The 26,988-nt window shown below is 38.1% G+C and overlaps 1 protein-coding gene across 2 annotated transcripts; it reads left to right on the top strand.

The window, feature by feature from the left end:
- Positions 1-13: 13 nt before the first annotated feature.
- On the top strand, positions 14-21,786 carry KRIT1 (KRIT1 ankyrin repeat containing). 2 transcript variants are annotated; one of them, XM_075049124.1, is made up of 18 exons: positions 14-111; positions 1,215-1,286; positions 2,198-2,316; positions 2,742-2,901; positions 4,268-4,360; positions 5,264-5,393; positions 7,509-7,752; positions 8,049-8,164; positions 8,593-8,736; positions 9,831-9,987; positions 10,272-10,379; positions 12,040-12,196; positions 13,704-13,855; positions 14,492-14,658; positions 16,812-16,899; positions 18,635-18,841; positions 19,151-19,267; positions 20,036-21,786. In XM_075049124.1, exons 3-18 carry the CDS (start codon positions 2,215-2,217, stop codon positions 20,102-20,104), a joined length of 2,211 nt encoding a protein of 736 aa, XP_074905225.1. In that variant the 5' UTR covers positions 14-111; positions 1,215-1,286; positions 2,198-2,214; the 3' UTR covers positions 20,105-21,786. The 2 variants fall into 2 exon arrangements, with proteins under 2 accessions (XP_074905225.1, XP_074905234.1); XM_075049133.1 differs by having other exon boundaries at positions 32-111; positions 1,215-1,415.
- The last annotated feature ends 5,202 nt before the right edge of the window (positions 21,787-26,988 follow it).

Raw genomic sequence — 26,988 nt, 5'->3', positions numbered from 1 at the left:
GGGCGGGGACGGGGCGGAGCGGGACGGGACGCGTCTCTGGCGCGGGGCCTGGGCTCCGGGCGCGGCGAGGGGATGCGGCGGGGGAGGCGACAGCCGGCACCACCGAAGCAGGCAAGGGAGGCAGGGAGCCGAGCGAGCGGGGCCGGGGCGCTGCCCCTCACCCCGGTGGCCTGGGAGCTGTTCCCGCTCTGCGGGGCTGCGGCGTGAGCACCCCTCCGGGGGCCCGGTGCCCGGCCGGCTCCTGGGCGCGACCGGGAAAGTTCGGGGGGCGTTTCCCGGCCATGAGGCGCGGACCGGCGGGGTGGATGCCGCTGCAGCGGCAAGTCCCGGCGGCGCGGGGCCGTTTCCCGCCCGTCGTGCTCCTCTCTCGCGGCGGCGGCGGCGGCGGTCTCGCCACGCCGGCGGGAGGCCGAGGCCGCCGCCGCGGCTGCCTGCTCTCGGCGGGGCGGCCTTCCTCGCGGGCGCGGCGTGGCCGTGTGTCGCTGCGGGGCGGCGGGAGCCTCCCGCTGCCTCGTCCCGGCGGGTCCCGGGCGGCAGCGGAGGGTGCCGCCGGGCGGCGCAGGAGGAAGCCCGGCTGAGGCACGTCCTGGAGAACGCGCACCCGTTGGGACGGGGACGCGTTGTTGGCGCCGGGATTTGGTCGGGCCAAGTTCACTGGTGGTGCCTTCTGAAGCTGGTCATCGCTATTGTCACACCCTCACCCTTCTTCATCCTCTCTTTTTGTTTCCCGGGGTCAGTCGCATCGCAGCTCTCGGGGCTGCCTGTGTCCCGGACATCCTCGCTCCGCTCTGGATTTAGTGCAGAGCGCTGGCGGAGGGAGTTCAGCCACTGCGTATTCACCTGACCATCGCCTGCCACCCCGGCGGCCCAGCCCTGCCTGTGCAGGTTCCCTCCACGCAAGCCTGTGACCCAAACCCAGTATATCCTGGTAGATGTAAGGGAACGCATGCCTTTTCCAGCTGCCCGTAAGGGATGGTGGTTTCTTGTTCGTTTGAAAACTCTTCAATATCCCAAAGTAGGAGCTCTCACAAGTCAGCACATTGCTTATTTAATGTTTCTAGATGCTACTGTAGTGCAATTCAATAGGTGTTTCTATTCGGATATTACTGTCCAAGTACCACTATTAAATCATCTAACTAATGTGTTTATTTTAACTGAAGGTGAAAATGTGCATGCGGTTATTTATGTTGGGTTTTTTTTAATAATGTTTTCAGGTAGTCTGATCCCAGCGAAAATACTGGACTAAGGGCATGTGAATCTGAAGACCTCTGTTTCTCCTAGAACAGGTGAAGAAGCTAGGAACAGCGATGTTAAAAATCTCTCTGGAGGGATTAATCTCCAAAAAGCATGTGCTTACTGATGATATGGAATGAAAAGAGGTTCATTTGCAGACGAAGAAAATTATCAGCTGGAAGGTGCTAATGCCCAGACATGACCTTCTTTTCAAATCTGATATGTGAAGTGATTTAGCCTTAGGAGGTTTTCTTTAACATTCTCATAAAATTTTGTGAGTATAGGAATTGTCACTGGGGGTTAAAGAGAAGGGTAAGCAAAGTTTTGTCTTAAATCTGCTGACTTTTTGCAAAAACTGAAGACATATTCCTTTCATAAGCTCTGTGTTTGAATGAATTGTGCACCAGTTTGCAGCCCCACTGAAGTAAAACTAAGTAAATGAATCCATATTATAGTTTATTTTTATCAGCTTTGTTACTTGGGCTGTAGGCAAGACTGTGTTCTGCTTCCTGGGGGGGGTAGAAAATCAGGTATTTTCTTGAAATCCATGTGGAACTTATAGAAATGCAGTACTTTGTCATAGCACGTTTTATAAGTTACAGTGCTTGTCACTTTAGAATGGTTTTCTTTTTGAATTTCATATGTTTTTCAGAGTTCTAAAATTTTTTGGCCTTTTGCCTGGCTTGCAAAATGGAGAAGATAGTTACAAAGTGGAAAATAATACACGTTGTTTTTATTTTAGAAGTGGGTTAGAGAGCAAGATTATTTGTATTAAATCTATGTGATGTAGGATTTTCCCCTTTCATTAAGAGGAAGTAGAATTGTATCAACCACTGGTATTTCTCCAGCTAAAGAACAATAAAGGAATAATGCAAAGAATCAGTGGATATGATTACTGCATCCTGAAGTTTAGCGTGCTGTTGGATACACTGAACCTTTACTTCCCTTTATTCCTTGTTTCCAGTGATAAATTAAGGAGAGATGGGAAACCCAGAAAACATTGGAGATGCATATGTTGCTGTGATTCGTCCAAAAAATACGGCTAGCCTGAATTCTCGGGAATATCGAGCTAAATCCTATGAAGTAAAACTATTTACTTTTTTTATTTATTATTTTTTAAAAATAATAACTTATAGTAAATATATAATAATATAGCAGAACAGATAATATGATAATAACATTGCTTAAATAATGTCCATGTATGTCATATCTACTATGCATTGCCCCATCCTTATGGTATTTGAACACTTTATGGTTTTGTAATACCTGTATGTTTCATGTCATTTCAGAGCCTTTTGCTCAGTACAAGGGTGCAGCCTTGTCTTATTCTCTTTAACCTTACTGTTACGGAAGTCGTTCTGACTTCACCATCCTGCTTCTCTCCATTCAATACTCCCTGAATTTTGTTACTGCTTTTACAGTGGTACAATGAATACAAAAAAAAAAAAAGTGTTATGTACTTGTTTCAGTTATGCTTAAACTCCTTTGGTTTCATTACTCTTTGAAAGATTTTGTTGCTTGAAGTTCCCATTGAAGGCCAAAAGAAAAAAAGAAAGAAAGTTTTGTTGGAAACTAAACTGCAGGGAGGCACTGAGATAACCCAGAGCATCTTGGATTATGTATTAGAAGCCACCAAACCAATTTCACCAGCCAATCAGGGTATTAAAGGTAAAAACATTTTAAGCTGATTTTTTTGTTGGTAGCTCTATAAAAATATTTTAAAAATTAAATGGGCGTGGAAAGGTTGTGCAAAAGCATGAAATTAGTTTAAAAAAAGGTGTGTTTTGAGGTTCATCAAAAAAACCAAGCCAACTATACAGCTAAAACCTTTAATTTATGTTTGTTTCCCTTTACCTTCCAACTCTATAAAATGCTTACTAAAAGATTTTTATTAAGTGTAACTTTGCCTGTCTGTAGTACTGCTTTACCTTATAGCTAAACTTTTGGTAAACCAGATTGAAGTGGCTTTTTTTATCCTTAATTTCAGCTAAAACTTGACATGAACTAGTGAATTGATCGCTTCTAAAGTCTGTTCTAAAGCCAGCATTGTTCAGCAGACAGTATCTACATGAAAATATTTCTTGCATAACTGTTATCACAGATATAATTTGCGTAGTACATTTTCTTTTTTGGTTGCATAGCTGGTTTAGCAAACCATCTCACACTTGTACTGACAAAATTTGTTTTAGCCAGCATATTACATTTCCAGATTGGTATAGACTGTACTGACTAAAGCACTTTTTTTGCTGTGTACCTCATCTCTGCTTTGTAAATGAGGTTATACTGGGAAGGTTGTCAGTGCGGACAAGACAATACAGTGCTAACAATTTAGAAAAGGAAAGCTGGTTGCATGGTAAAATGTTGTGGGTGGCAGTAACTCGAGTTGGATAGACTTAACAAAGCTACTTGAGCAGCAAACATGAAATAATGTAATAGCATTAATACACATTGAGGAATGCCTAGTAAAAACAAAAACTCTGTTTCTTACACAGTTCAGAGTGTTTTACATTGACTCAGACAGAGGGCCCAAGCATTAATATGCACAGCTTAGTGTGGCCACTGCTAAAATATGCAGCTGAGGTCAGAAAAGCAAACAAAATACTAAATTCTGTAAGGGTGGAAAGGAGGATAACATGGAAAATACTGTCCTACCACTACATGAATAAAGCATTCACCCTAATATGGAATATAGCATGCAGCTGTGCTTTCCCATTTCAAGAAGAGTCTTGTTCAACTTAGGTGGTTTGGGGGGTGAATGCTATGAAAAGTCAGGGGTATAGAAAAGTTGCTATGAAAAAAGGGGTACGGTCATGTAATTTTTCATGTTAATGGGTATATACATGTTTATGTTATTTATTTTTTCATATGTATTTAGACTTTCCTAACTTGCTTTAGATTATAGTTTATAATAATCATAATTTTTTCTTCCTAGAAATTAGGAAGGTTGAGTCTGGTAAGCTTTCAGATAGCCAACATTTTTTTGTTTGTTTTGTTGGTTAATTAATTATTTTGGTTTTTTTTAATACCGTGCTAGGAAAGCGCGTAGTGTTAATGAAGAAATTTCCCCTTGATGGAGAGAAGGCAGGGCAGGAGGCATCACTTTACATTGTTCCAACTGTTGTGAAAGGTAACATGTATAATTTCTGAAGTTGCACCCATTTAAGCAGAAGCTGAGTTAAGGTTTTAGTAAGAATTTTTGTGAATATGCTATATGGCTTTCTCTGTATTTAAACATTAAAAGTTAGATTCAGGTGGAAACCTCTCTCTGAACACTTTAAAACTCAAAAAAATATTTAAAATTAAGGAAAAAACCTTGGTTTTAATGTTTTGCCTTTGTTTCTATAATGATAGCACACTTCTGTTTTAAGCTGTGTTTGTTCACTTGATTATATTTCAAAACATATGCATTAACTTGTATAGAATTTACTGAATGCAAGTGTAAATAAGACATCCTATTCAGTTCAGTGTTGTTTACTCAGAGAAGAATGCTTATTGAAGTCTGTAAACGGTTTTGTTTGCATAAGGAATGGTGAATAAAGTCTTTAGAAGGCTAAGTAAATTGTTTGTCAGGAAAGTATTTAAAAAAAAAAACCAACCTGAAGTAAATGTCTGTGTGCTTTTGAGGAAGCTCCTTAATTTTTGCCTTACCATAGGCCTTAAGGATAAAACCTATCAAATAAAAACCATTGCAGAGTTACCAATAGCAATAAATGCCTCTTCTAGTCCTGAGTCCTATCCTTTTTTTCTGGCAACAGTATACATTTAATATTAATTCCTCAGATGAAGTTGATCACATTGATGGAATAATAACTGAACTTTAAGGTTTTTAAGGCTACCCTGTTAAGTTGTGAATTGTTACATAAGGATTGTATGTAATTTCTGTCAATTAGCATTTGGAAAAAAATGAGTTACTGTAGTCTAAAGTTAGATTATGCTCTCAATTAGTTGGGAATGTGTAACTACAGAAGATGCAGAAAAGAAAATAAGATTATTCTTATCAATGTGTCTTCAGAGTATGTTTCCTTTTTAGATAATACAAAATATGCATACAGTCCTGGATGCCCTGTGTTCTACTGTTTACAAGACATCATGAGGGTCTGCAGTGAATCCAGCACCCATTTTGCTACGCTTACTGCAAGAATGTTAATTGCCTTGGATAAGTAAGAAATGCCATCAGTAAAAACACATTAAAATAGAAGTTAAACAAGAAAATTTGTAGAAGTAGCACATAGTTTTTATGGCATTCTTGTGATTAAGAAGGAAATTATTGTGGTATCATATTATTTTTTCATATTTATCAGAAACTGAAACCTTGACAACGTATTTCTAAACATTTTTAAAAGTCTTTTGCAAGCTGAAGAATGGTGTGCTTTTGTAAATCAAGCGGCTTTTTGGAAGTTCTTGCTCACAGTGAAGATTTTGTAAAATCCTATAAAATACTAATGATTAATCTTCTGTAAGTGACATAACTGCCATCTGTAAGAGTATTTGCCAGAGTGTAGTAAAAATATCCTGTTAATTGTCTACCATTATGATTTGCATTTAAATTAACCCCACTGTTTACGAAGGGAGTGCATATTCCCCAGCCATACAAATTTATTTGCAATAGGGAATTAACTTTCAGAAAGGTGATTAGTTGTTTAGCCAGATTTATAGTAGTTTTACTATGGAGCATTTTTCTGGTCTTTTTTATGTACTCTTAACAAAGAAATACCAGACCTACTTCTGTAGGAACTTATTTGCATTATTAAAGTTAGGTGAAACTCTTGGCTAACATGGAAAATTATAAATTACAGGCTATTATCTAAAAAGTTACCATGTGTAGGGTTTTTACAGTTTATTAGTAGAATCATATTATTTCCATGTATACCATTGTGCCAGTTGTTATATTTATTTGCTACTTAATGAGTGCCTTCAGACTCTAAGCTCTGCTTAAGATGTTTTACCAGCCTTACAGTTGTGAGAGAAACCTTGAAAGTATAGTAGAAAATAGTTTATTTTGATTATTTTTTATGTACATAATCTGAAACAACACTTTTCAAAAGTTCAAACTACCATAACTAATTTATCTGCCAACTGCTTAGAGAAAATGCCTGAAATTACCTCAGAGAGGCAAGAGGGTGTTTATAGTATGATGATCACAGTTTTACAGTCCTCCTTCCCAGCAGGACTATGAGTAAGTGAAGAGAACATGGCTTTTGCAGAACATGATAGCTTGGCTCTGGGACTTAAAAATCCAGGCCTGAGCACATGCATTGAACTGCAGGCCACGTTCTGCCATCCTTACACATTGTCCTGGGACAGACAAGAGCCAAGCGGTCTGTCACTGCATCTATCTTTCCAAAGCATGTACTTAACTTTCTTCTATATTTCTGGGCTAAATCACTAAATGGAATTTATTGTATTCCAGCAAAGTACATGTTTATCTCAAGCTTGTGAGAAAGTATGTGCAGAAACCTGAAATATAAACCTGGCTTTAGACCCTTAGTTAAAATGTGCCCTATTCAACATAACACTGAAATAATTTAGCAATTCAGTCGAAATACATTTATCCAAAAATCCTGAGCACTGTGTTATACTGCATATGTGGCAGGAAAAAATGCAGCATGTGTACAGTGCTGACTTTCCCATCTAGCTCAGAGTAAGAGGGCTCTAAAGCCCTTCTATACTGTCAGTAGGAGTGCACTTAGAAGGGAATGACCTTCAGTACAGCTTTGTGAAAAGGCAGGTGGTAGCCTATGTGAAGGAGACTTGGCAGCTTGGAAACTACCAAAGGACCTTATAATTTTTTGCCTTTTCCCACCTCTCCCTAATGAAACCCATGAGTTAGAAGGCTTAAATCAGCACAGATACTGAAACTTAAACTCACCCTTAAAGAAACTGCTTTAAGTTTCAAAATTTGTATGTTGAGAGTAGTAATACTGATAAACTGAAAGTAAATGAAATGGCGACATGGTGGTGTGGTTAAGTGCTTTGGCTATAACCAACGTTACTCTTGCCTTAGCTTATACTTTCCTTTTCTTTGAGAGCTTGCATCCGCAGGAAATGTGTTTGAGCAAATACATTTGCTTACCTATATTTGGTTAAGAAGTTGCATGGCTGGGAATTAATTTAGTGCTATAAAATTGGCTGTGCACATTATCATTAATATTATTTTTTTTAATTAAGATGTGTAATTATCATACACGCAACCCTTAATCAAACAAAATAATGGACACGCATGGCCAAAATAGTCCTTCCCTACCTCAAAATTACCTTCCCTTTTTCTCCTGCAGGTGGTTGGATGAACGGCACACCCAGTCTCACTCCATCCCAGCTTTATTCAGACCATCTCCTCTTGAGAGAATTAAAACAAATGTAATAAACCCTGCCTATGCTATAGAACCTGGTCAAACAGAAAGCTCGTTACACATGGGTTATACTGCCCTGGAGATAAAGAGTAAAATGCTGGCATTGGAGAAAGCGGATATGTGTATCTATAATCCTTTGTTTGGATCTGACCTTCAGTATACCAATAGGGTAAGAACTATATTTTCATTTTATATTTGTGAAGCATACATACATTTTCATTTTACAATTCATTCATTTATTTGATATGAGTGTGTGCTTTATGTTTAATATAATCAGATTTCTTTATTGCATACTTACTGCTAAATGGTTTTTCAAATCATCACATTTGAACATCATTCTCTTTAATTACAAAATGTTGCTATCATAACTTCAGTTTCAAGAGAATACCCGGCCTGGACGGGGGATTGTTCAGCCAAATCTCAGTAAGATATTTTTTCAGCTGTGTTTAAATTATGTCTTCACAGGTTGACAAAGTGGTAATAAATCCATACTTTGGCCTTGGAGCCCCAGACTATTCAAAGATTCAGATTCCTAAAAGAGAGAAGTGGCAACGTAGCATGAGCAGTGTCACAGAGGACAAGTATTACATTACATTCCTTTGTCATTAATGGATAATTCTGTTTTGTTATATTACAGTAGTACTTGGTAGACTTGCTCAGAATGAGATCCCTATTACTTAAGGGCTTTGCGGTATAAATACATATTTTAAAAAAATATTTGAGGTTTCTGAGTACTGAAACACAACAAAGGACAGATCAAGAAAGGTTAAATTATAAACATTAGGGGAGCATTTCTTAGCATAATGAATACAGCTGTGGCTTGACTACTGCATGACTAAAATACTAGTTGTATGAATATTGGCATATTTTAGCTGCATGAGCTTAATTTTTGTTCTTCATGTAGATCTACAGTTAGTGCTAAGTTAGTAATTTAAAAAAACCTGATGTTCTCAACTACTGAAGTATTTCTGAACTGTGTTTTGCTTCTGTTTCCCCTTTTAATTCATAGGGAACACCAGTGGGTAGATGATTTCCCTCTTCACCGCAGTGCTTGTGAAGGCGACTCTGATTTACTAAGCCACCTTCTGGATAAAAAGTTTTCTGTTAATCAGTTAGATAGTGACCACTGGGCACCTATCCATTATGCATGCTGGTGAGTCAAATTAGTATAGTTTTGCCAATCAAATGTATTCTTGCTATCATGATTCCTTAGCACTCATCATTTATGTAATTTATCATATAGACTCAAAAATGAGAAATCAAAAAAACTCTAGACTTTTTACATTTTTACTCTAAAATATGTTATTGTTAACCTTTTGAAGAGGAAGATGGCTTCAGGTTTTGAGATAATTTCAATCTGAATGGTTTCAGAGGAGGCCAGGTGTGGAGATCATATCATCAAACACTTACCTATTGCCTCTTGTATCTGTCCTGAAGCATCTGTTCTAATTCCTATTGGGGACACTGGGTCTAGTTTAATGTGGTAACTTTTACAGTCTTTGTTGGTTAAAGGCTGTGAGCAGTTTTACAGCACAGGAATTGCTGAGCTGAGCACATCTTAGTGATGGTCAAGCTTTGAGTAGAAAGCTGAACTAGGTAATCTACAGATGTCAACTTGTCTAACTAATTCTGTGATGATTTAGTCTGTTCGTGCTTGAGAGCTTTCCTCAGTTGTTGTAAAAATGCTTTTGTTTTGTCTTTATGCAAGTTAGTCTTCTGTATTTATAGTAGTGTCTGATGATAGGAATAACCTGAAAATCAAACTTAGTTATAAAAAAACCCCACATATTTTATTTTTAGTGTTTGTCAGCAAGTTTGCGTAAACAGTATACGCAAGATTTACCATTTATCAGCATGAGGCTTAGAAGTCCTCGGTATCCATCTGCATGACAATCAGAAGCTTTACGCTGATTCTCACACAGATTATTTTTTTTTTTCAGGCAAGGCTGAGCTGAGCTCTGTTTTGCCATGACTGAATTGCTACAACTACCCAAACTTAGCTAGTTTGAAGCAAGGTTTGGTGTGTCTATAATGAATCCAATAAATGGTTACTAGACCAATGGTTACCAAAGAAGTGCCGAACTGATACTAATTTCTACAAACTTATTAGTGTTCCACTGTCTTTGGTGTAATTTCAAAACTAAAAACACTTGAGCATGGAAATGCACTTTTCTATATCTAGGACTATCTGAAAAAAGATTTTATTTTACATTTGCTGCGTCTGTTCTGCTTTAAACCTGTCTGCAGGTATGGAAAAGTTGAAGCCACTCGAATGCTGTTGGAGAAAGGGAAGTGCAATCCAAATCTTTTGAACGGCCAGCTTAGCTCTCCTCTTCATTTTGCTGCTGGAGGTGGGCATGCTGAAATAGTACAAATTCTACTAAATCATCCAGAAATTGACAGAGTAAGTTCTGTTTGTGTATAGAAATAGCAGTTCTAGCAACAGTTTTGAGCTTGTGTATGTGAAATGTTTTGTGTCCAGATCACAGTGTGTAAACGCAATGATTCCGTTGAGAGATTACAGAAAAATGGTTAAATCTTTTTCATTACCTCTACTTTTCCAATTGTATATCAATTAAATGTTTGAACCCTAGGACCAAGGATTTTAATTATCTCAAAAAATGTGTAAATGTTTACCTATCTCCAGTGAAAACAATGTATTATCAGTGTTTCTGTTTCTGTTTGTAGCACATTACTGATCAACAAGGAAGATCTCCACTGAATGTCTGTGAAGAAAACAAACAAAATGAGTGGGAAGAAACTGCAAAACTGCTGAAGGATGCCATAAATAAACCTGTATGAGTTCATTTTCTAACTAGTTTAAACTTTATATTTAATTTACACAGAAACTTGTAGAAGAGCTAGGCTCACTTATAGTTGTTATTGAAAATGTGCAGGATACTGAAATTGTTAATGTAAATATTGACAAACTGACATTTTGTCTCTTTAAATAGTTCTGCCTATATTTATTGCTCAAGAAGTACATGTAAGACTTTAAATGTGATGTTTTAATTTATTTGTAGGAGCATCACATCAGCTACTGATTTTATATCTACTTTTGATCATACAACCATTAGCTTGCTTTATGTATTGTCATCTTACATGTTGATAAACTGGAGCATTCAGCTGGCTAAATAAATGTTGGCTTCTGCAAAATAGGCTGTACGTCAGTTAGTCAGTGTAGGCTTCCTTGGCAGTCAGTGGAGATTTAGCCAGGATAGTAAACAGAATTTACGATGTGATTCCTCTCATCCTGAAGTAGATTTAAAATTAGCCAAATGATATAAAACTACTTGTTTCTTTTCTTTGAATTGGGATGCAACTTCTATCTCTGTAGGCAGGTGGCAGTAAACCTGTCAATTTTTCAAGATGTTTTAAATTACCTTCATTTCACTCTATATGAATGAATCTTCCAAAATAATTAATGAAGAATTGACCCCCTTTATTTTAGGGATCATATTATGCAGTTGGTCAAATGGCACATATGTGTCTAATGACTCTAAAAGACTAATGCACACATTTTAAGTAGATCTCATAGCGTTATAGGTCATATTAAGTTGTTACTTATTACTGTTGAATTAATACATTAAAATAAAAAAAAAATACTGCAATAGGAGTCACAGTGACTACTGCAGCAAAAATAGACTAATGTTTTCCATCCCAGTCTCTTTTTCAGTCAGTTGTCATTTTCAAAGGTATTCGTCTTTTTTTCTGGAAGTTTTTAGGACCTCAGTTCTTGATGACTAAGTAGATTTGAAGAAGGGAAATAACAAATTCCTGCAACTTTTTTACTCAAGCAGCTGAAACATGTAACCTGTTAGAGAGGTGAAAATGAAAGGTTTCATTGATTTATGACTTGTGTGTGTATATATATGCTTTAAGCACCCAATTTACATTTCAGTACATCTTTCAGGAGGCATACTCCGGGCCCCCATGCAATTCAGTGAAAGCTATGGGACTTCTGAAGGGGAAAATTATTTATTGTTAGTAGTATTATAGAAGTGCTAAAAGATCTTAGTGAGATTGTATTCTTATTGTACTGGGATCTGTGTAAAGGGTGGTGCTTCCCTCTGAAAATTTTTAGTATGGACTAATGAGGGGAATAATTCATAATCTGCCAGTAATAGTGAGGTGGACATTTCGGGTTATGCATAGGCAGTTGAGCCCAAATCCCTCAGGGAACTTTTAAATGCCTGCTTGCCTTTTTGTTCAATGGAAGTGAAGTCCTCAAAGTATCAGTAAGATCTTTCTTGTAGTTATTGTGGTAAAAAGCACAGCATCAGAACTTGCATAGGATGAAACAAGCAGTTTTGATAAATAGTGAATATGCAGGAATTGTGCAATGTTCTTTCTCTCAACAGTATGGATGTTGCTGAATTATGGTAAAATTCTTTTCCTCTTCAGAAGCACCAACAGAAAGGATTTTAACAAGTTCTTTGTTTAAATTTTTATGTAGTATGAGAAGGCACGGATTTATCGCATGGATGGGTCATATCGCTCTGTTGAGTTGAAACATGGAAACAATACTACTGTACAGCAGATAATGGAGGGAATGCGTTTGTCTCAAGAAACTCAGCAGTACTTCACTATCTGGATCTGTTCTGAGAACCTCAGTAAGTAGCAAGGAAGATCGTGATACTTGAGAGGTTATCATAGTTTTTTTTATTTCTGCTTGCCTCTAGAAAAAAAAAATATTTTCATAGGAAAATAGGAAACATGCTCTCTGACAGTTCTGTATTACCCTCTTTCTGTCAACTTTGAAAAGCCATCTTGTAGGAGTTAATTTGTATCTAGACTGTCTGTTAATACACTTTGTCCCTGCCAGAAACTCTGTAATACCTGTAGGTCTCATTCTTTATATCTTTTGCATAGGGAGTGAGACCAAATTTTCTGTTTTCTCTGCTTAAGCTTTCTTCCAGCAGATCAACTCCCAGCCTTTACAGCCTGATGTCTCTAAACTGTGCTTTCAGAGCTATAGAGAGCTGCTCCGTTGTAGCTATCATTTTGGGTATCCCCTATAGATCTGACCCTGTATCACTGTGGCATCTATAATGTATTTCATCTAGGAAGATGAGGCTAGTCCATATTGCCTTTCTGTTATAGGGCACCATTGCTGTCGTAGTCCTTACTGTTAATTTACCCTGATTTTAGTGGTATTTTTCTTCCCAGATTATCTGAAATTGGATGCATGTAGTTCTTTTTACTAATGTTTAATATAATTAAAAGTAGTAATTAAAACTCGTTAATGTTTTTTCATTAGGTCCTCTAATCATATGAATTTTCATGTGTTTTGCACTAAAATGATTTTTGATAAAAAGGTTTTCAAATATATTTGGGAGGTAATACTGATACAAAACGTCATTACATTTGCTGTATTTTTTTTTGGTATTTCTGATCTAAATAAAAAGTATATAATAGTTGTAGTCTTGAGATATATAGCAAAATATATAGAACCACAAAAGAGTCAATGATTGTGATTGTTTTGTTAGAAAACATGGTCAACAGTACTGCTGCAACAAGATAGCTATGGGACACATTATAATAGATTTACAAAGGACAATTCAGGTCTGGTAGGATACTGTGTTGACAGTACCATTAACACAGAAGCCTGCATTTAAAATTTTATTTAGTAATGTCAATCTTCTGAAACTTTCTGAAAAGTTTATGGTTTATATATATAAAAAATGGCAAATATATTTATAGGATAAGCTGTATCTGTATTTTTTTGTCAGAAATAAGACTATTGGACTTTGTATTCTTCCCATAATAATTGAGACAACAGTGTCTAATGTTGTATTACTGTTTTTTAAGGTCCATCTTGGTATTCCACTGAATTTTTAAATACCACTTGACTCTTGAGAAGCTGAAAATAACAAAAATTCATCACTAGTGCATTTAGTGAATCAATGCTGAGAGTTTTGTCAATAAATCCATATTTTCAAAACCTTTTATATATAGCAGTTTAGAAAATACAGGGAAAAATGTTTGTTAATGAGTCCTTAGTTACAGATACTCTGGTTTTGGTGCAGCACTTAGTCATATGTGTATATATGTGTGTGTGCGCGTGTGTGCTGGGTTATTCTGTTTGTTTATTTATAAACAAAACCTGTTATTTTTCAGGCCTCCAACTGAAGCCATACCACAAGCCTCTGCAGCATATTCGAGATTGGCCTGAAATATTTACTGAACTAACGAACTTGGATCCTCAGAGGGAAACTTCACAGCTTTTCCTGAGAAGAGATGTGAGACTTCCATTGGAAATAGAAAAAAAGGTCTGCACTTGGAAGTGATAGTGTGAAATCATGGTCAGAGTCAGAACACTTTGTGTTTAATGACTGTAGTAATTTCCAAACTTGTTTAAACTAGACCTCTCTTTTCCTTTTCTGTAATAGTCTGAGTCTTCAGGTTATTCCCTCCCTCTCTCTTGCCTTCCCACTCTCTCTCTCTCCCCTCACCTTCCCAACTGTTTGGTTTATCATAAGTTTATGTGCCTCAGTCTCTGTCTGTCTGTCATACAGCTAAAAACAACCTGCCCAATTTTGTTCTCTTCCTTGTGCTGTGATTTTTCAGATACTTAATTGGTCAATTTCATTGGGATTATTCAAACATATTATTCAATATGGATTCATGGGAGAAAAAACCCACAGATGTCAGTGTTTCTGTGAACCTTTTTATTGGGCATGGTATGCTAGTCACCTTTAATTTGTAAGTGTGTTAGATCAGTGATGTCTTGAATTAAGTCAATGAAAATACGTCATTTTTTCTATTACAAAGCATTACTAAAATGTACTCTTCCGTCAGGATCACACCTTTGTCTTCTGTCTCTGAATCAGTGAGAAATTGTGTTTATAGTTTCTTAGCTCATTTACTTTTACAAAGAAATCATATTATTTAAATTTTTTTAACAGATTGAGGATCCATTGGCTATTCTTATCCTTTTTGATGAAGCCAGATATAATTTACTGAAAGGTTTCTACACATCACCTGATGCCAAGCTGATCACACTGGCAAGTCTGCTTCTACAAATAGTCTATGGAAATTATGAGAGCAAGAAACATAAACAGGGCTTTCTAAAGTAAGTGTGTGTGTTTTAAAACTGAAAATTATGGTTTTAGATTAAGTATTTTTAGATAGCATGTACTATGGAACTCTCAAATTTTAGGTATGATATATTTAGTATTTTTCTCCATCACTGAGCTCTAGTTCAGAGTAACCACATAACCCTCGTAGCATTAATAGAAGCTGGACATGGGGTCTGAAAAATACATTAGTTTTAGTTATTGCAGTCGCAGGCAGAGGGATGGAGGTTCTGTATTCTCCAAGTCTATACTGAGATACAATAATACCAAAATGAGTGACAGTATTCATGTGAATGAGGGTTTTGACTGGACTGAGATTTGGACAATGCTGAAGAAACCTCTTACTATGTCCAGTTAGACCAACTTCCAGGACTGCCTTTCCTCCCTCTTTGAAGAGGACAGAGATATTATTTCTGTTCTCTCATTTGTATGTGAACTGCTATACTAAATTGGTCAGAAACATAGCACCAGTAGGGCTCTGCCAGATGGTGCTTTTCTCTCCCCTTCTTTCTGCTTGCCAGCACAACAGTAGCTGAGCTGTTCAGGGATATGGCTTTTTCTTCCCACATACATTTCTATAGCAGTATCTGAGCACATCAGGATTCCAGTTATCTACTGTGTCCACCTTCACTCCACCCCCTACCATCTCCACCTCCATTCATGTAACAGCAGCTGTGCTATTCTGGAATGCTACTATACTTCTCGTCTCCTCTCATTCACAGCATCAATTGAACTGTCTTGGCTTGATTTTTTTGTTTGGTTGTATTCTCCACCGTCAGTAAAACAGAGTGCATTTTCTGCCACCGTTACTCTGATGTAAGTGTGGGCTGCCTCTGAAAGGGCTGGCTGTACCAACTGCACTTGTTCATTCTTTTCCCTTCCTTCTGTTAGGTGTAGAGACTGAACCATTACAGAGTAAGCTAGGTGAATGAGCTTGCTGACTGGAGAACTTTTGGGTGGGCTGTTCAGTAGGTTCAGCTGTTGACCCATCTTGTCCTGCAGTTACACAGTTGGTAGATTGAGCATAAGGAGAACTGGGTTTAAGCGGGACTGCCCGCCTGCAGGAGTGTGCAGTTAAACGCAGCTGGGTTTAATACAAAACTACCCCCTGCTGAATCCCAGGAGCTGCACAGTGGTGTTCCTTTCCACACTGAGGCAAATCAGCCATGTGGTTCTGAGCTGATCCTGCTCAATGGAAGTGTTTGGCTCTATAGACAGGACTACTTGGAAAGATGGTTTCGGCCAGATAAAGAGCCTTGTGGGCATTTGGGCATGCTTTCTGCCCATATTTAAATGAATATGTTGGAAAATATCTCGACTTGCTCTTCAGACAGGTGAAGAGATTTATATCCTGAATTTTTTTGTAGTTGACATAAATGTTTATTAAAAGACTGGTCATTTCAAAAATATATCCAGGCTGTTGTTTGTATGAGAGTATCCTTGACCTCGTAAGATCTGGATGCATCGTCCTATGCAGGGTTTTTGCTTGGTAATCATATGTGCAGTTACTGACAAACAGTTTAAAAATGACTAAATAGGTTGCATCACTAAGTTTTTGAGACTATCTTAATTGTGCATAAAAGCAAACTAGGAAAGGCTTCCTTTTAGTGGTTTTTGTTTGCTGTGTTTTGGGTTTTTTTTAAAAAGGCACTTCATATAAATAGCTTCACTTTCATGTCATGTAATACATAACTTTCATGTGGAAATTAATTGGGCCAAGTCCTTGATGGTGCTGAATACAGCAGTGAAGGGAAGAGTATCTGTAAGCTGTCATCTTTTCTGAGTATGTGATATTCTGCTGTAAATGGCTTTTGGTATATAATTTTGGCTTCCAAACTGCAATTCACCAAACTGGTCTGTAATCAAGTAAGAGTCAGGTGTTCTGCTGCTAGCATTTCCTCTCCCTGCTGTGTCCATGATGCAAGTGTGTAATGCAAAGCTGCATCTCCATTAGCTGAGAAGAATTACACTGTATCTTAGGAAGCCTTAGCTTACCTTTCAGGAAAGCTTCTCACCTGATGAGGCAAGATAGCGTAGGAGCTGACTGTCTAGCTCAGTATGTGACTTGAAGATACAAATTGGCAGGCATTGTTCTTTCTCCTTACTTTGTTTAGTGAAGAAAAACTTTTCTGCTTTGTTTTTCTCTTAGTGAAGAAAATCTTAAGTCTATAGTACCAATCACTAAACTAAAAAGTAAAGCTCCTCATTGGACAAACAGGATACTTCATGAATACAAGGTGAGATAAATAATAAAATAGTAGAAAATACTGTCTTAAAACACTTTTTGACTGTTTGGTTGTCAGTTAATGAACAAAAGTACTAGTATATAAAGCTAGAAATGTGTACGTTCTGTATTTTTGGGATGGGTTGTTGGAATGCTGTTTTTCTTGTACATTTCCAGTTGATCTGTTTGTTAGAAGTAAATACAATTATCATCTGTTCATTTATCTTCAGTGTTAACTGTGTATTGGGGATACTGCCAATTCAGGCATACATGTAAAAAAATCCACTCTGAGTTACATTTTCACATCTGCTTGTAAGCAATAGATCCACAAAGTCCTTTTTGCCAGTGTTACTTGAATGTTAGGGATCTGATAGTGCTGCTGATACACACGTGTGCATACACACAAACTCCTTTGACTAGAGCAGTTAATTGAGCAAAATTTTTAAATGTGGACTTGGGCTGCTTCTGTAAAAGACATCTAACTGAGGGCTGTGGATTCCAAATGGGGTCAGAGGCACCTGAAGATTAAATTTGTGAACTTGATAAAACATTATGGAAAACGTGAGGTGTGTCAGAGGAGAACTGTATTGGCTGACATGCATCACTAAAGGTAGCTGCCAGGAAACGCTGCAGAGGCACCCAAAGACTGTTTTCAGGCCTTGCTCCTCTTTTGAAATGAGGTTACTCAATCATAAACTTTCTCTTGGTGCCTGCACCCTTTTTTGTCAGAAACCAGCAGATCATTCCTGTTCTTTTTAATACAGATGAAGGAGGGGATGATAGTGATCTTTCTAAGACTATGGTATAGCAGAGGGCATAGCAGAGTAGTCTCTACTCTTTCTTGTATCAGATAATATGTAAGAATGAGCATAGCTTTCTTGACTTCTGCTCTTAGACCATTATTTTGGGGTGTGGGGTATGGGGGAAGGGGAAAGGAGTTGCTATCTTTTGTTCCAAAGGTATTAATATATTTTACATGTTAAAAATAACTGTGTAGAATTCTGATAAGCTGCAATGCAGGGTGTGGATCCAAAGAGGTTGGTCCCATCCACCACACCCACAGTCATTGCCCCCTAACTGTTTAAGACTTGTGTTGTCTCTCATGCCTGTGCTTTATCTTGTGTGTGGCCCAGCCAAGTTTTTTGTTTGTTAGGGTACTTTGCATCAGTCTGTTTTGAGGTGGGAGCACTCTAGCGATCCTTTGTTGTGACTGTTTCGCTCTTCTGAAGAGGAAGAAATGGAAGCCTGTCTCATTCTGAATGAAGGCTCCACTAAAGAAAAGAAATCTGTACTTCTGTTCTGCTTGCAAAAGAAAAAAAATCCATGGTTTTTCAGGGGGAGGTTCTTGCTCATCTTATCATGCCTCACTGGATTGGACCTTAAAGGAGGAAGAATGCTTAGTTTTAAGGATTGTGATGCATTTAGTGTCAGATGGGTGCATAGCTGCATATCCCTGATGGGTCCAACATACTTCTGAGAGAGGCAAAATTGTGGGGCCCTGCAGAGGTTAGGTCTCTGTGGTTCAGATTTCTGAGGCTCGTACAGGTATCTGCTTTCTGCCTCAGTCTCTTTTTGCGTTTGAGCCTTTCCGTGGCTCTAGGGTTTAATTTAGATGTAGGAAGATCGTTGCTGGGAAAGCACTTTGGGAATGCTAGCTTAGTGGGAATTCCACTAAATAGTGGATTTTCTTCAAATAAACACAACTATTTGGGAAGACTTGTTGATTGCCATTGTTCCTTTATTTCTAGAATCTCAGCACCAGTGAAGGTGTAAGTAAAGAGATGCATCACCTTCAGCGCATGTTCTTGCAGAATTGCTGGGAAATTCCTACTTACGGAGCAGCATTTTTCACAGGACAGATATTCACCAAAGCAAGTTCAAGTAGCCATAAAGTCATCAAAGTGTATGTAGGAGTAAATGTAAAAGGGCTGCACCTCCTCAACATGGAAACAAAGGTCAGCTTAAATGAACTGCCAATGATAGCTGTTAAGCTTAATTCTGTTCTCTTAAATTCTTTGTGCTAGTAGTCATTTTACATCTGGCTGTTTAAACTTGACTGTGAAGATTTCCAAGATTTTAAGATCTTTATAAGGCACTACTAATAGAAAGCCTTGTATTTTTCCACTTTACTACTTTATAAGCTACAACTACATAGTGGAACATACTGTTCTGAGTCAGAATCCTGTCTAAGTGAACGAAGGAAAGTTCAGTTTGTAAGTATGGAGAATATTTTCTGAGTGACAGTTTCCTACATTTCATTGTAGGCTTTACTCCTCAGCCTAAAGTATGGTTGCTTTATGTGGCAGTTGGGAGATGGAGATACGTGTTTTCAAATCCACAGTCTGGAAAACAAAATGAGCTTTATAGTACATACCAAACAGGTAAGCATTGTCATTTCTCATCCTTTATATTCAACTGTTTTTTCCTAAACTAGATACATGCCTTTTCTCTTTTGAAATTGATCACCCTAGTACAGTATAAAAGAAGCCCAAGTCAAGCCACCGCCAAAATTATCTTAAAACTTTCTTTTTAAGATTTCAGAATGTTTGCTTGTTTTCCTAGCATGTGAAGCCTTTAGGGTTCAAAATACATAAAATGCATCTGTAATCATTAGGGTAAACTTTTTTTAATCGAAACTGTTTGTTGCATGCGCCCAATCCCTCGGACTCAAGGATAATTCCAAATACAGTGAGAATCACAGAGTTAGAGCTGGTAATTTTGCTATCAAAACTAGCAGAGCTTAAGACTGGATAAAACTGAGGATCTGCGAAGGCAACTTCACTGCAATTGCTACCAGAAATTTTTTATAGTGTTTGTGGATGTCTGATGGAAAATGCTTGTTTTACCCATAGTCTGCATCAGTGGTACTATGCCATGTTAACATATGTTGTGACAAAATTACACCTTTGAGTATCTTGCATACTTTGACAGTAGTTGCTTTTGATTCTTATATATTAAGGTGGTTATAGGGGAAGTGACTGAATGTTTTGAAAAACGCTTTGATAGCTGAGGAAAATCTGGGTTTTATTTTCCTTGTTTCTAAAATGATCCACCTTCTTACTTATTTTTATCTACTTGCATTTGTCATATATTTGATTGCGTCATAGTTCCGAAATGCTGATAGAATTTAACTGTATGCCTTTATATAGGCAGGTCTCGTTGTGAAACTTCTGATGAAATTAAATGGCCAGTTAATGCCAAGTGAAAGAAATGAATGATGGAAATGAACAATAGCTATGAAACAGCATCTGACAGCTAAGCAAAAACCAACTTATTTCTCATCGTAACAGAAGACTTCCATATACATGAATTTTACACAATAGAGAAGTCAATTTGTACAGTTTTTTAACTTTGTACAGAAGCTGCATGGTTTATTTTTTTAAAAACTATACAACTTATCTATTATTTTTATAAATATTTTTGTGTTTTATGTATAAGCTATTGTAGGGCTTGAGCTTAACCAATAAAGCTAATGAAATGTAAATGGTTTTCTGAGTTGGACGAGTATGAATCAAGTAAGGCTTTTGTTCCCAGAGGACTATGGGACCACCAGTGCCATTAAGCAAGTCTCAGTTAACCTCTTTACCTTTCATGCCATTCTGTGGAACATCAAGGAGGTTGTATATGTTATGGTATTTTGTAGACACACTTTATTTTTAAGATACTGTTGATAAGTATGCAGTTAGACCTTTGAGCAACTACTTTTGATAAACTCTTGTTTTTTATTTGGTTTCTGACAAACATTACAGCTAGCTTTATTTTTACTCTTAACTTTCTCATACTTTGTATTCATATTTATTCTAAAATATTGCATGAGGATGTCAAAAGGGAAATACTTTAAATCATTCAGAAGCCATATTAAATGTTTAGCATGCTTGTTTTTTAAAAAAATGGATTTTTACTTTTGCTGTGCAATATTAAATGTGTATATGGAGGAGGGGTAGATACAGATTTACAAATCAGTCTTACTCAGAGGACTTCAGAAAGTTTAATAAACCTTACCCTGGATTGCAACACATATGCAGTAATGAAAACTCATATACAAGGTACTAATTTATTTCTGTTAAACTAATTTTCCTACTGATTACTTCAGTTTCTTGAGGCTGCAAGCAGTGCAGGATCCAGGAACAAAGATTTATATTGCAAGAAAGTCAGATACAGCTTGTAAGCATTTGGCCGGCTCTTTGCAGAGTCAGGATTGGGTCTCAACAAGTTGGGTCCAAAGTACAAGGTGGGACCCTATGCAGCCTGAAACATGTCCTTGTATGTAAAAATAGTATCCATAACATAAATCCTTAAAATACCTGGTTGTATTTCAGGGTTTTAAGTGCACTTGACTATTTCTTCCGTGTAAAACTGCATGCTAAAACAGTGTGCAATATTTTGTAAGAAAGTTTTTATAAAAAAAATAAAAATTAGCACTTGCCTCTAAGTTTTCAAATAAAAGTTAAAATGAATGTTAGGAACTGTGCTGTTGTACAGTAACTTTACTCATACCTTACTAAGTGCAGTTTAAGAAATTAAAGTAGTAAGCAGTTAAAAAAGTGAACAGGAGACTTGTATTTTTTAATCTTTTTAGCAAGCTATACTTTTCTAGTTAAACTTCACTGGCATAAGTAACAGTAAATCTTCATGGGTTGTTATATTTTATTTAAGGTAGATAACACAAGTCAGGTCCTTCGTAGTGCATCCTTGCTGTCACTTGGCACTGGTATCAGAAATACACTTCTTTACATAGCACTTTGTTAGAAAACTAGAGGAGAAAATGTTAAAATGTGTGTCAGTTGCATATTTAACAATACTATTAATATGCCTTATTGCTGTATAGTTCTTTCTGCTAAATTCTTATTTATTACTACCTAATAAACTGTTTGCAACAAGTCATGTTGTTTTTGTTGTTGCAGCCAGCGTGAAAGTGCCATCAAATGTCTTACCAAGCAGGTGTTAGTACCAAGGAGCAGTAAAAGGCTCATCTTTGCAAAGTATGTAGGAAGCTTATCAGAGAGGATCACAGAGGAGGTCCCATGGTGACTACAAATTAAGGTAGTGCACCTTGGAAACCACTCAGGAATTCGTCAGGAAAACTGGAAACCGTTACTCATGGCAAACCAGAAGTTTGCAGATGTTGCATGTCAGTGGAGTCATTAAGTAGGGAGTGCCCAGTTATGCAGTCCTAGCAGGCTTCTGGCACCTGGGGACGTAGGAGTTGTCTTCCTTGTCACAGCAACACAGGGAAGAGTACAATCCTTCAGTCTAAAAGTGGGGAAATGAAAAATCACAACAGAGAGAAATCCAACACCGTAGAGAGACCACTAGTAACAACCATCCTATCTGTACCAAACAACAACAACAACAACAAAATGAAAACGAGCTGCAAGAATGGCAAGTCTGAAAATTATGCCTTTGTAAGCAGGAGATACTCGGCTCAACTCCTACAGCTTACCTAGCAGGCACGTTTTTAAAAAAAAACATGTAACGGTATAGCTGATGAAGCAAAGACTGGAGTGTAGAACACTCCAGCCAGGCGCACTAAGGCAAAATAGTAGCTGCAAGCTTAAAGCTGTGACGAACAGGCACAATTTTACCGACCGTAATAATTAATCGTCGGACCAGCGCGCTGGCCTGAGGATTGCTCACCCCTGTGAGGGCGGGCCTCGCTTCGGGCGAGGAGCGGCCCCACCCGGCGTTGGGTGCCTTCTGCCGTGCTGAAGCGAACCCGCGTGCTTTTCGGTTGGGGACAGCCCGCGCCGCCGCCTCACTTACTCCAACCGCCCGCCCGTGGGTCTCCGGCCCTGAAAGGTACGGGCTGGCTCAGGGCCGCCCTCCTCCCAGCTTCGCGCCCCGGGGCGAGCGGCGGCCCCGCTCTCCCCGCGCCCCGGTCCCGGCACCACCGCGCCCTCCTGCGCGCGCCTGCGCAGCCGCTCGGCGGCGCCGTCGGTTGCCGCGGCAGCGGGCGGACGCCCTTAGGGGAGCAGCGGCGGCGGCGGCGGCGGCGCTGGGGAGGCCGCGCCGTGTGGCCAGCGCCAGGGCTCGGTGTGGCGGCGGCTGAGGTGGGCGCCGAGATGGGGTACCGGCCCCCTTTGAGCTCAGGGGCCGCTCCTGCCTGCGGGACGGGGAAGGCAGCGGCTTGTCCGAGAGGAAGGCCTTGGTCCTGAGGGAAACCCTTCCTGCAGCCCAGATGTCCTCCTGCCGCGGCTCTGGTGACAGGGGAAGAGTAGGGGTTTCCCTACCGTTGTTAGCTCGCAGCTAGATACGCTTCAGAAAATAGGCGGTTACTGAAAAACCGCAGGTACGGGCTCAACAGAAACAGTGTACATGGTTTGCAAAGGTCCTGCTTGACCTTAAAGCTTTTTTATTAATATGGGGTAAGGATATTATAATAACCTTGCACAGCTTTACTCCATCGGCAGGAAGACTTGTATTAAGGGAACTAGGAAAAAATGTAAATCTATTCGAGGGACTCATGTCTGAAGACTTACAGAGGAAGATGGTATAACTGTGCCTGTAAGGGCAGAGGAAAAGACCAACTAATACCTTTGGTTTGTCAACTGGCAGTCAAGTGAAGTTGGGAAAATACTGTTTATGATACGTCACTAGTAGCAGGAGAACAAAAGTTCAATGAAGTAAATTAAAGTTTAAAGCAGGAAGAATGCGCAAACAGAGCTCCAGAGAACTATGGAATGTCCACTAAGCTGAGCAGTGTATTGTCTACGAGACATATAAGGCTATTCAGTGAAGTGTCAAGCAATAAATCGCACATTTCTGATGTATGTTGTGTGATCTGTATTCTATTGTCTGGAAAAACAAGGTATTAAAGTAGCAAGCACTGCAGTAAAATAATCCCTTTTTTGGGGTAAACAGAGAAGTGGGAGAGTTCACAAATGTGGAAGAAGTCTAGATTTTTTTGAAGATCTCTTACAGTTGCTAGATCAGTCTGCTAATCTTAAAACATATCATTACACATAGGTTTCACACTTACAGTTTGATTTCTTAAAAAAATGGTAAGAATCAATTAGCAACCCAGAAAAAGGAACAATGTTTCTGGAGAAGAAAGAAGATGAAATCCCAAGTGGTCTAAATACAAAAGGACTAAACAAAAGCTTTTGTGAGATTCCAGTTAATGATGCCAGGAAAGACCCACTGCATTCATCAGAGAATCCTAAAGTAGCTGATGTAACTATGAAAAGTTTGAGTGGTATTTCACATGAAGTTCCTAAAGCAGCTGGCAATGAGGAAAGCCATAAAATGACTGAAAATAGATCAAGAAGTGATTTACCTGAAAAAAGGTATGAATGTGAATTCTCAGCTGAGATAAACACTGCCACGATGCCGCAAGGTGTCTCTGAAACAGGTGTGAGAAAACACATACTACTTACATCACCTGAAAAGGATACTGGAGAATTAAACCAAATCCTTTCAGAAGCTGCCAATGGAAATGCCAGACCAGACATATTACCATCAGCAATGAATCCTGAAAGCGAAGAAAATGGATGAACATACATGTTGCCTGAAGAAAAAGCTGAGCATTTCACACTTGGACTAAATGATAAAGGATTAGGGGGCATGCCTCTGCTCGCTTTTGAAAACCAAAATTTAAAATATTTGCTCTTACACAACAATGAAATAAAAAACACTGCATTCAAATACAGGTGATCTGACTAATCTGGAAATCATGTTATTTGAAAGAAATACACTGACACTGTTGCCACCAGAAATATACTTACTTCATAAACTGACAGTACTGAATGTCAGTCACAACCTATTACCTATCTGGTCTCCCTAAAGAATTGTCAAAGCTTGTTAATATTAAGGAACTCAATCACAACAACACTGATGAATTTCCTTTTGCATTGGAAAGCCTTGAGACTTTAGAGCTTGCAGGCAACAAGCTAAAAACTTTATGAGATACCATAGCTGACATGAAAAATTTGAAGGTACTCAACATTGATTCCACTCAAATCTCAATATTCTCAAGGGTTCTCTGCTATCTTCCTCATCTAGTAAAACTCAGCATATGTGAGAACTTGATTCAGAGTTTACCAAAGGATATTAAAGAGCTTAAGAAACTACAAGATTTTTCAATTAGTAACAATAAGCTTATATTTTTGCCTGTGCAGCTTTCCCAGTTGACAAAACTAAAAGTACTCAGAGCTGATGATAACAAATTGGAGGTTCTTTCAGATACAGTGGAGTATTTATGAAACCTTAAGTTTTTGAATGTTGCAAATTTATTCAAAAGCATTACAGATAATCTTTGCAACTGTACCATGTTGAAACATCTCATTATACATAGTAATCAATTAACTCAGCTTCCTGCTAAGATTCACAGACTTAAACATTTAAAGTTTTCGCTAAGTAGAAAACAACTGGACTCACTGGGTGAACAAATACCGCATTTAAAAGACCTCTCCAAAATAGAGCTTTCTGGAAACGCATTAAGATACATTCCTGTTGAATTAAAAAATTGTATATGGATAACCAAAGCTGACCTCAGCAATAATAAGCTCTCTCATTTTCCAAATGTATTGTGTGCACTATTTGATCTTAAACCCTTAAATCTTACTGGCAACTGTATTTCAGAAATAATACCTGGAATTTCTGACATTAAAGAGTTGGAGCAGCTAGAGTTAAAGAAAAAATAAACATTTTCTGCATGCTTGTGCAGCCTTTCAAAATGAGGTTACATGGATGTAAGCGAGAATGAAATCAATAATGGTATGCTAGCACTGGTGTCCAAGATGAAGGCTCTCCAGGTACTGCTGTTACACCATTATCACTTTGACTCATTTACTGAGGAACTGTGTTCTTTAAAATGTTTGAAAACACGTGACATTTCAGATAATCAGATAAAGAATATTCCTTTACAGATTAGCAGCCTGGAAGTGATCAAAGACCTAAATGTACCAAACAACTAGTTTGCATCTTTTCCTTCTGATACATGTCATCTTTCTTCACTGGAGACATTGACAGTGTGACAAATGAATAGGTGGAAGGTAAGAGAACATTTCCTTGTGTTGCACAGATTGTTGTGCTGCAAAATTATTATCAATAGACTTCCTCCTAAAAGATGTAAAAGCTCCTGTGTTTGAATACATCTAGAGTAAATGAAGAGCAGAAAAATAGCTCCTAAAGAGGCAAAAACATGTATGTGTTTACCTATTTTTAATACCATAATTGGACAAAAATCTATTAGGATACACTTTTAATTAGAAATACTAGATATGAACCTCACTTTATATAGCGTTACTGAGGTATATCTTGAGGTGATATTTTGATAATTGGATTGATCTGAAATAGACCATCTATTTTTTTATTTTTCTAGTACTATTAGGAATGTAGGTATTTTCCATCCCAATGGATGTCAAGAGGCAAAATGACTAGCTGGAAGTTGGTAGATAAGCCTGCCTCCAAGATTCCTCTCTGTGAAATGAACAAATCCTTCCAACTTGTGTCATACTTCTTAAAATTAGTTGGTCATTAGACTTTCACTAAGTCAAACAAGAAAAGCTATATTGGATCCCTGATTTCTTATAGCAGAGAAAAATGCCTCACGTTTCTAAAATCCAAAGTTTAATTTCTTTTTTTTTTTTTTTTTTAATACTAAGGAACAAAGCAAAACAATCTCCTGATGAGTTAGGCATTTAAAATTCTCCTTTCACCAGAATTTGCAAAATCAGTATTTCATACCTGATTTCAGAAAAGGCTCATATTTCTTAGTATGATATCAGATGTGGTTATGATCCTTTCTAAGGGCTGGTTTTCTTCAGACCGGGAGCAAAAAGTATGCGATCTTATGTCTGTTTCTTTATTTTCCACAATAATTGGACAACAGTTGAAGTTCCAAGAAGGAAAATAAAAATCAGAAAAGACCAAAGTAAGAACAGAACCAAAAAGAAGAAAATGGTGTGTTTAAATTCCTTGTGGCTGAAGAAAACAGAAAATAAAATTAGTGTTCTGAGAGGGTAAAATTTTTCATTAATGATAACAATGACCAAAAGAACTTGTAGAGCTCCAGCTGTGGAGGTATTATTCTACTGCATGTTTTTTATTGCCTTTCTGTTGTCATGTCTAAAAAGCTTCCCTGCAAATTTCTGTGCTCAGC

This window comes from Buteo buteo, chromosome 2, assembly GCF_964188355.1.
Source record: "Buteo buteo chromosome 2, bButBut1.hap1.1, whole genome shotgun sequence".
Lineage (NCBI taxonomy): Eukaryota > Metazoa > Chordata > Aves > Accipitriformes > Accipitridae > Buteo > Buteo buteo.
The sequence above is the reverse complement of the archived record's forward strand: the minus strand, read 5'-3'. Positions and strand labels throughout refer to the sequence as shown.